The 13569-nt window shown below is 32.8% G+C and overlaps 1 protein-coding gene across 1 annotated transcript; it reads left to right on the top strand.

Annotated features, from left to right (window-relative positions):
- Positions 1-203: 203 nt before the first annotated feature.
- EMB2083 (AAA-type ATPase family protein) lies at positions 204-11392 on the top strand. The gene is made up of 11 exons (XM_082907795.1): positions 204-1852; positions 2704-2876; positions 3111-3212; positions 3319-3483; positions 3636-3776; positions 4781-4939; positions 8266-8351; positions 8630-8708; positions 10229-10351; positions 10809-10865; positions 10950-11392. The coding sequence occupies exons 1-11, from the start codon at positions 532-534 to the stop codon at positions 11163-11165; spliced, it is 2622 nt and encodes an 873-aa protein (XP_082763921.1). The 5' UTR covers positions 204-531; the 3' UTR covers positions 11166-11392.
- The last annotated feature ends 2177 nt before the right edge of the window (positions 11393-13569 follow it).

Genomic DNA, 13569 nt, shown 5'->3' on the forward strand with positions numbered 1-13569 from the left:
TAGTAAATATTATGCAACACTTTTTTTTTATTATTTCAGTAATTATATATATTTTTATTTATTTATAATTTATAATTATATTTATAATTATATAATATTAATTATGACGTCACGGTTCGACCGCTTCGACCCGACGATTGAACCAGTGACCCATCCACCCGGTTTCTTTTCTGGTTTGCTCACCGGTCCGGTTTTCAAAACAATGATCCTCAACTCGTTCGCAGCGTATTAGCAGAAAGCATACGATGCTAAGGAGGACGATTCTGTAAATTTACATTTTCCTGCAAATCGCTCCCCTTTCCCTCTCTTCATCTGTAGAGCTCCTCTCTCTCTCTCTCTCTCTCTCTCTCTCGTGTTGATCAGTCGGAATTAGGGCTAACATTCGAAACCCTAATTCACCTCTTTCTAAACCCAAATGATGTATGTCGCAATTTCAATGGCGATTCAATGATGCTCCTATTTATCTCAATTCCATACATTACACAATGTAAACACTCTTAAACCTGCTCTCCAATTCCTCTGCACAATCCTATGGCCTGTCACTGCGCTTTAGGTACTCCATTCTTTCCATCTCTTCCTTTTCTTCATCTTCCAAGAACTCGAAGATCAATCAAACACCCACTTCACTTTTACGGATCAATTACTTGCCGATTAGAGAGCTCTGAAACTGAAAACGAATCAAAACCCAAAAAAAATCACTTAGATATACTCAAACTCTCTGTGACGCTCACAGTAATCGCAGCTTCACTGCCACAACCCTCCATTGCAGCGAAAGTATCCGAAAGAAAGCGTTCGGCGAAGAAAACCGAACCTTTATCGCCTGAAGAATTGAAATCATGGTCACAAGGACTCCCCGTGGTGTCCAATCGGATGCCCTATTCGGAAATATTGAATTTGAAACGAGAGGGAAAGCTTAAGCATATAATTAAACCCCCCGCCGTAGGTTTAAAGCAGCGGCCGGGGGTGGTTTTAGCGGTTTTAGAAGATTCTAGTGTTTTGAGAATAGTGTTGCCATCATTAGAGACCGATAAGAAGTTTTGGGTGTCTTGGGATGAGTTGGGTATTGATTCAATTTGTGTCAATGCATATACTCCGCCTGTTAAGAAACCTGAGTTACCGTCTCCTTATTTGGGGTTTTTGTCAAAGATTCCGGTTTGGATGGTTTCATTTTTGAAACCAAAGCCCCTGTCGAAGAAAGCGTTGGAGGCTAAGAGGATGAGGGAGGAGATGAAAAAGACTAATAATGAGGAATTGGCTAGGATGAGACAAGAGAGGCAGATGATGGAGAAGGCTATTAGAGCTCAAAAGAAAATTGAAGAAAGACAAAGAAAGAGTGAGATGAAGAAGGTGAAGTATGAGGAGTCGTTGCGACAAGCGCGTAGGAATTATCAGAACATGGCGAATATGTGGGAAAACTTAGCTAGTGACTCCAATGTTGCAACCACACTTGGGTTTGTGTTTTTCTACATATTTTATCGGACAGTTGTGTTGAATTATAGGAAACAGAAAAAGGATTATGAGGATAGATTGAAGATTGAGAAAGCGGAGGCAGACGAGAGAAAGAAAATGAGGGAGCTAGAGAGGGAAATGGCAGGGATAGAGAGTGGAGAAGATGAGGAGGAGGAAGGAAAAGGTGAGCAGAATCCTTATTTGAAGATGGCGCAATTCATGAAATCCGGTGCTCGTGTTCGCCGGGCGCATAGCAAGAGACTCCCTCAGTACTTGGAGAGGGGCATAGATGTGAAGTTCACGGATGTTGCAGGGCTTGGGAAAATACGGCTTGAGCTTGAGGAGATTGTGAAGTTTTTCACGCATGGGGAAATGTACCGGAGGAGGGGTGTCAAAATTCCAGGTTGACATCTCTGAACTCTAATAATTTTGTTTGATATACATGTACTGTAATTTGAACTCAGAATCTTGTTCCATTTATTTTTGGTAGGCATCAAAACTGCATCTCTGGTTGCATTGTACTTGTAATCCGTTTGGTGTAGATGATGGTTGAGGAAATTCTACATTTCCCACTTGGAGCAATGCTAGGGGACATGTTATTGTAGCATCATCTAGAAATTAAGCATAGGATCAACCTATGATATATATTGGCTGTTGTAAATTTGAAATTCAAATATATTAAACTCAAATTCAACAAAGCCTTATGCCAACTCTAGTGGTTTGTACACTTCTCATATCATTCAGCTCTATGTAGGGCCTATGTTTGCTTAATCTTCAGACATATTTATTTTCTTTCATATGTTCTTTTGGTCTTTATACCTTGTAGTGGCTTTAATCTGTATCAAATACTTATTCCTTTCAAGTTGAGACTGAAGTTACTGATACACATTTTTTTAATATTCAGTTTATTAGGTGCTACATCTAGTTTTTTCATGAATGCATTCATTTATTTTTATTTATACTTATTGTCATTTCATAACTAACCATACATCAATACTCATTTTGGGATTTTTGGTTTTTTTTTTCCGTTGTTTCTTTGTTTAGATGTGTTCTTATATATCTCCTTAAGATGTGAATACCACAATCACAATGCCATGGTTGACTTCATAGTTGAATGCAACAATTTTTCTTATTATTGTTTCAAAAGAACATAACACTTTTTCGTAACATATATTTGTACTAATTCTATGAAATCCTTCTTCGGGTTGATATGTTGTGTTGAAATATCTATATTTTGATATGTTGCTATATCAGGTGGTATACTTCTTTGTGGTCCCCCTGGGGTGGGGAAGACTTTATTGGCAAAAGCTGTGGCTGGTGAGGCAGGTGTAAATTTCTTCTCCATTTCTGCTTCACAGTTTGTGGAAATATATGTTGGAGTTGGTGCTTCTCGTGTTCGAGCACTCTACCAAGAAGCAAAGGAAAATGTAATCATTCTTTTTAGCATCTTTGTAGCAGTTTCTTTTCTTTCGTCATGCATTCTGAAAAATCTATATGATGGCATGACGTGTGATGTTTTCTGACTCTGATTTCCAGTATCATCATTGATTCACCCAATGTCTTTCTTTTCTCCTTTTCATTAGTTTGGTTAACTGTCTCAGGTTCTGAATATGTTGTGATAATTTTTGACATGTAAGTTTTGTTATGTCGGTTTGAAATAGGCTCCATCTGTTGTCTTCATTGATGAATTGGATGCTGTTGGAAGGGAACGTGGTTTAATTAAGGGTTCTGGTGGACAAGAGCGTGATGCTACTCTCAATCAGGTTGGCTTGTGCTTATTGCTTCTCTTTGAATTTGATCTAATGATGCTGCTTTTGGCTGATTTATATGTGGGCTGATGTTAACATTTGAGTTTGCTATGTGTATTAGCTTCTTGTGTGCTTGGATGGGTTTGAAGGAAGAGGAGAAGTGATCACTATTGCTTCAACAAATAGACCAGACATTCTAGATCCAGCACTTGTCAGACCAGGACGGTTTGATCGAAAAATATATATTCCTAAACCTGGGGTAATAGGTCGCATGGAAATTTTGAAGGTCAGGTTCTTCTGATGTATTATCAGTATATGCACATGCTCTGCTATTCAGTTCCATTGCAAGACTGTTGGATTTCTTTTTAATATTTCTTGTGGTTATAAGCACCAGCTTCTGTATTTATCATCTGTTTTTTTTCTCTTTTCTTGTGTTAGGTCCATGCTCGTAAGAAGCCAATGGCTGAGGATGTGGACTATATGGCTGTTGCCAGTATGACTGATGGAATGGTTGGTGCAGAGCTAGCCAACATAATTGAGATTGCTGCTATCAATATGATGCGTGATGGAAGAACTGAGGTAGTATTTGTGCATATATTGAGCTTCCATGTATCATTTCTCAGTTTTTCGTGTTTTTTTTACAAAAAAGTTAGGAAGCTGAATTCACTGCTGAAAAATAGTTCATAGGAACTCGAATTAGCCTTAAAAATCCTACAAAGCACAGGAGATATTAAAAGCAGATGGAATACCATATAGAAAGTTGGAGTCAAACCCACTAAAAAGGGCTGTTTTTCAGAATATCTAGTGATGTATATGTATCATATCGACAGTCCCCCATCACCTCCTGTGACTACCTTTTAAAATGCCAGATTTGGAGATAATGATATTTCAATTTTTATTTTACTTTCTGCATTGAGAATTTTGGGTGTGGTTTGCTGTTGATTATTATGCAATGTATGTATATGTTTGTGTATATTTACACATGTATATGTATGCACATATTGCATTTCCATATTAATGTATGCATATTGAGCAGCATCATGTGGAGGATTTCCACCATAGCCTCTCATGGTTACCTTTACCTGTTATGTTGTCTTTCCATACTTGGAATTCATAATACCTTGGCTATTATTTTTTTAGTTATTATGATAACTTGGGTATTATTATATGTCCTAATATATATGATCTTGACTATCGTGTATAGTTGATTATCATGTTAGTTGATTGTTGTTGATGGTGTGATATATCTTACAGTGTTATACAAAGTCAACGCGTATCTCAAATGCATGCATGTGTAATATAATATGGTACACACTATCAAACATGAATCAGTGGCATTCAGATGATGAGTTGCAAACAAAAAAAGAAAGAAGTTGAGTTATTAAACTGGAAGATATTTGCAAATATATGATAAAACAAAAAAGTGCCCACTGAAGATTGTTGTGCAAAGTTTCTACCACAATTTCAATAGATGTATTCACGTTTGGTTTATTTCTTTATGCCAACAACATGACCTCCAGCTGGAATGGCTGTCCTTCTGGTTACTCAATTAGGTATTCAAAAAATTTGTTTCACTTGTACAGATTACAACTGATGACTTGTTGCAAGCTGCACAAATAGAAGAAAGAGGATTCCTCGATAGAAAGGAGAGGAGCCCTGAGATGTGGAAGCGAGTAGCTATTAATGAAGCAGCAATGGCTGTAGTAGCTGTGAACTTTCCAGATCTCAAGAATATTGAGTTTGTATAATCCTTACACTCAACTCTTTGCTCTCATATGGACACTTGTATTCATGGTTTTGTAGTTATATGTAGCTATATGCATCTTTTTCTTGTTTCCTGAAGTAGTCTTTTGCGCCTTAAATTTCTTTGTGATGTTTGACTTATATAATTGGTGCTGTGGAACTTTGAGTCTAACCTTGTTGACACCTTGTTTAACACTAATATTGCAGTTGTTGAGAATTATCACTCTTTTTAACGGTGCTAGATGCATCTTGCCATTTTTAATGTATGCCTGCATCACATTGGTGTAGTACATATATATTTTATATGTTTTGGGCCTAATCATGGGAGGTAAAATGTTTTTATTTTTTAATTTGTTTTTAACAAGATTGGGCAGTTGTGGAGAATTATCACCTTTTTTTTAATGGTTCTAGATGCACGTTTCTATTTTTTTAAAGTATGCCTGCATCACATTAGTTTGAGTACGTATATATTTTATATGTTTTGCTCTCATATGGACACTGTCTAGTATTTTTACTTCCTGTATGCATTTTGTTATTGCCATCTATCTCTTAGACATTAACGTGGGATATATTGCTTCACAAGGATCACAATGCGTAACTGAAAATGGCAATTTGATTTTTTTTTACATGTTAGAAAAATCTATATGGAAAATTTTTATGTGTAATTTAATCAGAAATTGCACATTAATATAAATCTAGAATAAGTTTCAACAAATGCAAGGGAAGAGAGAGCTTATGTTCTGCTGACCAATTTCAAAAAAAAAAAAAAAAAAGAGGGGAAAGATTCTATGAGCTGTTGTCGGGAGAAATTTCAGGATGCGTTGTAAACATGTGATGAGAAGAATGGACACTTACAAAGTACTTAAATTGTTACAGAAAGAATGTGTACCATATATATAGGCACTATACGATGTTAAACAAATCCATTAATTTTCAAATAAATATTTAGAGACTGTTTCCAGAAAATAACTGTAGTACCATGCATAGTAGGTAAGTTGTAACCCATACTTCACTGGGGTGGTGATCATCTTGTCTCTCCAGCTGGTGACAACACTATTATTAGCTTATGGTGTATTTTTGGTACAAGGTGTTTCTTTCTTTTAGTAAGAAAAAAACAATATTTTGTTATGAAAAAAATATTTAGTTGTTTGTTAACATGTAGTGATGATTTACATAACATTGTTAAGTTTCAATGGTGAAAAATCAATGAATAGCTTGTTTTTTTTTATAAAAAAAATAGCTGTTAAACTTATAAAGCGGCCCACTCTATGCAGTAAATTAATGTATTTCTGTGCACTTGATTTCTTGTTATATCAACATTTGTTGAAAGGAGCATCTAGTTCTTCCAAAATTGCCTGAAATATGTTAGTCTGTAAAAATTTGAGAATAGTTGTCTAACTCTTTTTTTGTTTTTTGTTTTGTTTTGATCTTATTGTAGCTACTTTTATTTCCAAAGCATCCAAAAAAAAAAAAATTTTGGGCTGTGTTTGGAAGGATTCTAGTATGATGTTTGGTTTGATTTTTGGAAAATGAATTCCACCCCTCCTTTTGAAAACTCGTTCCAGACGGGCTTTTAAATTTTCAAATTTGGCCTACCGGTCGTCTGGCCGGTTGACCTAAACAGTGCGATTTTTCTTTTCTTTTTTTTTTTTAATAATAAAACAATATTTTTGAAATTTTTTAAATTTTTTTTGAGCTTTTAATAGATTTTTGAGTTGTGTGTTTGGTTATGAATTGTAAGTTTTTGTATCAGATATCATATGTCACATCAAAAATTCCCAACTCAATTCAAAACTCTTTTCAAAACTCTTTCACCAAACAAATTTTCTACACTCAAATTATAATTCCAAAACTCACAAACTCAAAATATAACTCTTATTCTCAAATCATATTTAGAAAACTCTACCAAACGTTACTTTGGTATTTTTTTTGTGTGTGATATTATGCAAACATTGTGATGCATCACAAATATTGCAGTGTCTCTGATTTGTGGAGATTAAGAACCTCCAACACTTCTTGCTGATATTTCACATTAGTTGAGCTAGTAGCGATGGTTCTTTTTCAAAATTAGATTGAGATGACTGCAATTATTATATATTAATCAGCGAAGTGCAAATATATCTGTCAGTTCAAAAATAGGAAAGAAAATGTCCTCTAAAACCAATGACTGGAATGATTCATGAGGGATATGGTTCAAGGTGATGGCGATTTGAGCATAAGGACACATGGAACAGACAAGGGCTGAGGCTATAAGCAATTGCTGATGCCCTGTCATTAGATTGAGGATATGGTCATAGATTGATCAGAATGGTAAAACATGATTTGTTTAGTAAAGGCGTTAGTAGGCTTTGCTAAGTTTGGTTGTGTTGGTATTAGTCTCCATTTATACTCATATTTTCAATCTTTAGTGAATGAAGGACATAGATTAGATGCAATCATGCCTCAAAGGGAAGCTCTTATGTGGTTATACCTCTAATTTATCAAAGGATTTCTAGAGATTAACCATTGATGGCGATCTAAAAGGCATTGCATGAAGGATAAATTGAGGAATTGGAACGTTAGTTTACTTGGGAACTATAGTTCTAATTGTAATATATTTTTATTTTCCTTTTTGTTTCCTTATTAGACAATTTCCTATTTTCCTTTTTCTTTCCTAATTAGACAGCGCCTATTTCTATATATATGGATGGGATGTACTGAAATATTACTTCTTTTTTTTTTTTTTTGTGTGTGTGTGCATAATTGAGAATTAAGGATTTGGTATATCTCTATTTCCCCTCAACAGATTCTTCTCTTTGCTTTCTTTTCTTTCTCTAGGCATTTCTCTTTTTCTCCGTCTCTTTTCTGGTCCTACACCAACCATCTGTTTTTTTTTTTTTTTGGTGGCATTTTCATTGGAGTTGAAGGTACAAGCCCAAAATGAATCTAAAATCATTACGTGGGTGGAGATTACATGACTCTGAGAAACATCTTTGTTCCTTGTTCAATTTATTGTTCCATTCAATGCCTTGAAACAACCAATTGAATTTTTTGTGGGTGTCACACAATGTTGGTTGCACAGTGTGGGCTAGTAGGAGTAGCAGTAACACTGAACAAGTGGACCATACACTCTTCCGTCGGAGGCTAACATAAGGCACATGTACTGCTTACATATCTATGACATGTGTCTAGAGAGGAGTTGTATACGCTATTCAAAAGGCTTCATGCAAATTTATTTTACCTGTGTAGTTTCTCTTTGCTTATTAGTTTTATTGATTTTTTTTATAGCAATTTCTATACAGTTACACTGACGTTTGATTTTTTGATGCTTTATTGCTTTGAGTAGGTTAATATTTCTCCTAGAGCTGGCAGAGACTTGGGTTATGTCCGTATGAAAATGGATCACGTCAGATTTAAGGCAGGAATGCTCAGGTGACTCCTCTTTCTGTCCTTAATTATTATTTTTAATTCTTTCCTTTGAAATATTGTCATAGGTTATGAATACAGATTACAGTCACTAATCCTAATAGGGAAATAACATATTTTCATGACTAATATAGTAATGCATTGTGGTGAGAAAAAACCTACTTTGAAATTAGGGTTTATATCTTTAATTATGTAATTATCTTTACTGCATTCTAGCTTTTTGGAAGCCACCTAAGAAAATGACATCTACTTCAACTTTCATTTTGCCTCTAATTTTCATGCAGCCGGCAATCCCTCTTGGATCACATCACTGTTCAACTAGCACCCCGTGCAGCTGATGAGATTTGGTATGGTGAGAGCCAGGTACGAAAACCTTACCAAACATTTCACTCATAAATACATAAATTTCTTTCAGAATGGTTTGACAGAGATTGTTGGTACAATATAAGCTGGTAGTCTGGTAGATGAAAGCCCAATGCTTTATATTTTTTCAGTGTTAAACCCTTTAGATGGCAAATGTGATAGTCATTTCTTACAGACAGTGAGAAATCAATTTTAGCTTTTGTCAGTAGATGTTAAAACTGTGGACAACCATATTACCCTGCAAGGCTGCAAACTAGTTTGAAGAGTTGTTATTTAGTATGATATTCATCTTAATTATTCAATTGGGAAAACAATATATGACTTGCACATTTGCAGAAATTGAGTAGTTTTTCTTAATGACTATCAAAGTGAGTTAAAGTAAATTTGGCGGTCTCTTTTTATTGTGTTATGAGAGGTTTAGCACTGTATTCATGGCTGTATTGGTTGATGTCTTTGAGAGTTCAATTTGATCAGGGTTTAAACTATCCGTTTAATTTGACCAGTTGCTTAATTGGTTCACTTGTTCTCTTTCTCTTCCCTGATCCCTCATTTGCTAGACATGATGAGGAAAATTCTTTTGACCATAGTTGTCAAATCAGGATTCGAATCGTGAATCGAAATGGTATTGTACCGAATCGCGAATCAAATCGAATCGAATCGTGAATCGTAAAGATTCGGTCAACCTTTTTTAATTATATAGAAAATATATCTACACACTTAGATATTAAATATATCTAATAAATATGAAATATTTAGATACAAATCACCAAAAATATTGTTTTAAATGATGATCATGTGGTCTAAGTAAGAAATTTAAGAAGTTAACATTGATTCCAATGTTTACCACTTCACCTTTTTCCCTTTTGGGTACTATTTATTATCAACCGTTCTTAATGAAGAAAGCAAACGAAGAAAAACTTTCAATTTCCAAGTCACAATAACTCAAAAACAATGTTTTAAACTTTTTATAAGGTTAAAAAACCAAAATCTTCTGACTTTTTCAAAAATCTCACTTGATGCCTTCAAAAAATTCATTTTGTAAATGCAAGTATTTAGATAAAATTGAATATGTAAGACTAGAATATTGTAGAGAGAGAGAGTTCTTCTTCTTCTTTTTTCCGCTAAAGTTTGAGTATTTGAGAGTAAATAGGGAGGAAGAGAAAGTCAAAAGATGACATATAGTAATCCTAGAGACCTTAAAAAGGTTGTATGAACCCTTTTCTAACAATAAAAACTCAAAAAAGAAAGCCAAATATCGATTTTAGCAAATTGAATTGATTCACGATTCATCGATTCGATTCACCGATTCACCGAATCACCGATTCGATTCACCGATTCACAGCTATTTGCGATTCACACAACCTGTTCGAATCGATTACCTACTGAATCGAATCGAATCGTACGATTCGCGATTCGAATCGTACGATTCTAATAACAGAGCTTTTGACAGAGAAAATTAAAATTTTCTATTTACCACCTGTATTTGAAATCACCTGTAGCTAATGCATTGAATTTTCCAGTTGAGTACGATATGGGCAGAAACAGCAGACAATGCCAGGTCAGCAGCACGGACTTTTGTTCTTGGTGGCCTTTCTGAGAAACATTACGGGTTATCTAACTTCTGGGTTGCAGATCGAATAAATGTAAGGAAATGTACTTTATACTTCCAACTTTTATACAAGGCTTCAAGTGTTTGTTTTGGCAAATTGAAGGTTCTTTATAAGCTACTTTGCCCTCAACTTTCTTCTTCTGATTCACTTTGAACATGTCATAATAAACGGGAGAAGCAAAAAGTGGTAAAAATGTGTACGGCCTGTGAAATTTTAAAAAAAAATTTCCCCATAAAGATTGTAGGGGACATGCAGTGCGTATAATCAAACCTATAAAAGTTTGGTTTGAGTGTCGTCCCCAAAAGGTTGAAATTAGACAAATTCATGAAATGGTTCCCAAAAAAAAAAAAAAAATAGTAATAGTAATTGCAATAACAATAAAATTTGTTACTCTTGCAAAACAAATCAATTTAAAAGACGTTTCCTGTTGTGAAATTTGGCTATGCTTGCCGACCTGCTAATTTTGTGTTATGTAAATTTCAATCATTAGGGCATCGATGAGGAGGCATTGCGGATCTTAAACATGTGTTATGAGCGCGCAAAAGAGGTATCACATTATTACATGGAAATGTCAATAACTGGTGTGACTTTAGAAAATTTCATTTACATGACTATTGTTTTCGAATATCAGATCCTGCAGCAAAACCGAGAACTCATGGATGCTGTGGTCAATGAACTTGTTCAGAAGAAAAGTCTCTCCAAACAAGAATTCTTTCGCCTAGTTGAGTTACACGGATCCCTCAAACCAATGCCACAGAGCATACTCGATATTAGGGTTGCCAAGCGTTTGCAGCTCCAAGACATGATGATGAACCAGAAGGAATCAGCAATTAGGAGCAATGAATGAGTAAGGTGAGCGGACACGAGCTTTTAGGCAGTTATAAGTTTGATCACTGTATTTTGTAGGTTAGGAATTTTGGGTTTATCAAAAAATTTTGTTTTGGGTAATTATAATGTGTACTGAACTGTAATCTCAAATACCTGCAAGGCATTCCATCTATGATAGCCATCACATTGTATGAACCTATTCTCCTTTGGTTTGTTATTTTGACATAAATCATGTTAAAAGTCTAACCTTCGATCTTCTGAGCAAACAAAGAATTTTGTTTGTGATAATTGGTAAACACAGCTGTTTTTTTTAGTTGCTTATTAATTTAAGTTTCTATTTTTTTTATTATTTATTTTTTCTTAGTGATACAAAATTGGTTAACATAACTCTTTGGTAAATGAATTGGGATGTATAAAACAATTTCAAAATCGGTTGTTAACTCTGTCATTATATATTTTGTTGCACCTCATAATATAATTACAATTTTCAAGTGAATGTGAATTGGAAGTAGAAAAAATCAGATTGGAGAGAGCTATCAAAACATAATGCAAGAATTTCTATCTCCAATTTTCCAAAACATTAACAATAGTTAGATTATTTCTTGAAATTCTCACATAAACTAATGACTGAATGTTTTAAAACATTAGAGATTGAGATTTTAAAATGGAGAGATCTTAAGTTTCAAAACATTGATAATAGATTACACTCGTAAAGAAAAAAAAAAATTCAATACCACTTTGATTAATTTTACTTGTTATAAACGGGCTATGGCGCAAGTGGTTTGCCTGGATAATAATCAGTGTGTTTGGTTTCAATTTATTGAATTCACTTTTCTAGAAATTGATTTTTTTGTTTTTCGTATTTTTTTTTGTTTTTAGTGAATATTTTTTAAATTTTAAACAGTTTTTTTACTTTTTTAAATACTTTAAAAAGTAAAATATTTATAAAAAAATATTTTAAAAAATCAATAAATACACAATAATAAGAAAAATGTACTAAATTTTTGTATTTTTTTAAAACATTTTTGGTATTTAGTGAATTTTCTAAAGATTTTTTTCATAAATATTATACTTTTTTAAAAAAATCAGTAAAAACAAAAAAAAAAAAACACAGAAAACAAAAAATTTCAATTTTCTAAAAGATGAATTCTGAAAATCCAAACCAAATAATCTGGCTACTAACTAATTAATAACTTATATTTGTGTAAAAAAAAATTCACTTATCAATTATTTTTCAAGTAATGCTAGGAATAATCAATCTGCTTGGTTTTGGTTTTCAAAATTCATTTTTTAGAAAATTTTATTTTTTTATTTTCACTGAATTTGTTTAATATTTTAAGCAATTTTTTAAATTTTTACACACACCTAATATAAATATACTTAAAAGTATAATTTTTGTGAAAAACATCTTTAAAAAATTCACTAAATACCAAAAAAAAAGAAAATTCAGTATATTTTTTTTATTGTTGTGTATTTATTAATTTTTTAAAATATTTTTTCATAAATATTTTACTTTTTAGATACATCTAAGTAAGGTGTATTTAAAAAAGTAAAAAAATTACTTAAAATTTTAAAAACATTCACTAAAAATAAAAAAAATTAAAAAAATTAAAAACTTAATTTTTAAAATATTAAATTCAAAAAATTGAAACCAAACCCACTGGATAGGTGTGCCCTTAGCCCAAGGCTACAAATGTCATCTCCTTGGATCCCAAATTCTAACTTTTTTCTCCTTGTTAAATTATACTTTTTACTTTTATAATTTGTTTTTTTTTTTTTGGTTGTTGTTGTCGTAGTTGTCATGGTTGTCTATGTTGTCTCAAATTAAATAATTTAATTCATACACTTTAATTTTAGTTTTAATTTGGTCTTTTTGTTTAAATTCTTACTAGCATATCACCCGTGCTATGCACGGATTGTATTTACAATTATCTATATATGTAAATTGTGATTTTTAAATATTTTTTTTAAATGCCTTCTTTTTTTCCTTTTTTATATTATATTAAAGTTTAATATTTTAATAATAATCATGTGTTAGACTTTTTAAAAAATTAAATGTCTTTTATTTATTTATTATATTATATTAAAGTTTAATATTTTGATAATAATCATATATATTGGACTTTTCAAGAAATTTTTTTTATGCTTATTCTTAATGCATTAAAGTGTTATTATGAGGGATAATAATCATATGTGTTGGGACTTTTCAAGGAATTCATGTGTTGGATTTCAAAGAATTTTTTTATGCTTGTTATTAATGCATTAAAGTGTTATTATAAGGGTAAGATTTGGAGGTTGGAAGAAGTTAATAAATGCTAAGATTTTTTTTTTAAAAAAATCAAAAAATCAAGAAATTTAGATTGGGATATTGGAGCTCCCACAAGACTTTGGGTTAAAAACCCACTTTTGCTTAATATATAGTA

The sequence above is a fragment of the Camellia sinensis genome, chromosome 15 (assembly GCF_055761805.1).
Source record: "Camellia sinensis isolate YWXY chromosome 15, ASM5576180v1, whole genome shotgun sequence".
Taxonomy (NCBI): domain Eukaryota; kingdom Viridiplantae; phylum Streptophyta; class Magnoliopsida; order Ericales; family Theaceae; genus Camellia; species Camellia sinensis.

Bases quoted from the DNA above. Each gene is read 5' to 3' on its own strand.
- EMB2083 (XM_082907795.1), top strand. From the start codon at position 532: ATGGCCTGTCACTGCGCTTTAGGTACTCCATTCTTTCCATCTCTTCCT. The intron at 2,877-3,110 runs GTAATCATTCTT...GGTTTGAAATAG, and splicing joins ACCAAGAAGCAAAGGAAAAT to GCTCCATCTGTTGTCTTCAT. The intron at 3,484-3,635 runs GTCAGGTTCTTC...TTCTTGTGTTAG, and splicing joins GTCGCATGGAAATTTTGAAG to GTCCATGCTCGTAAGAAGCC.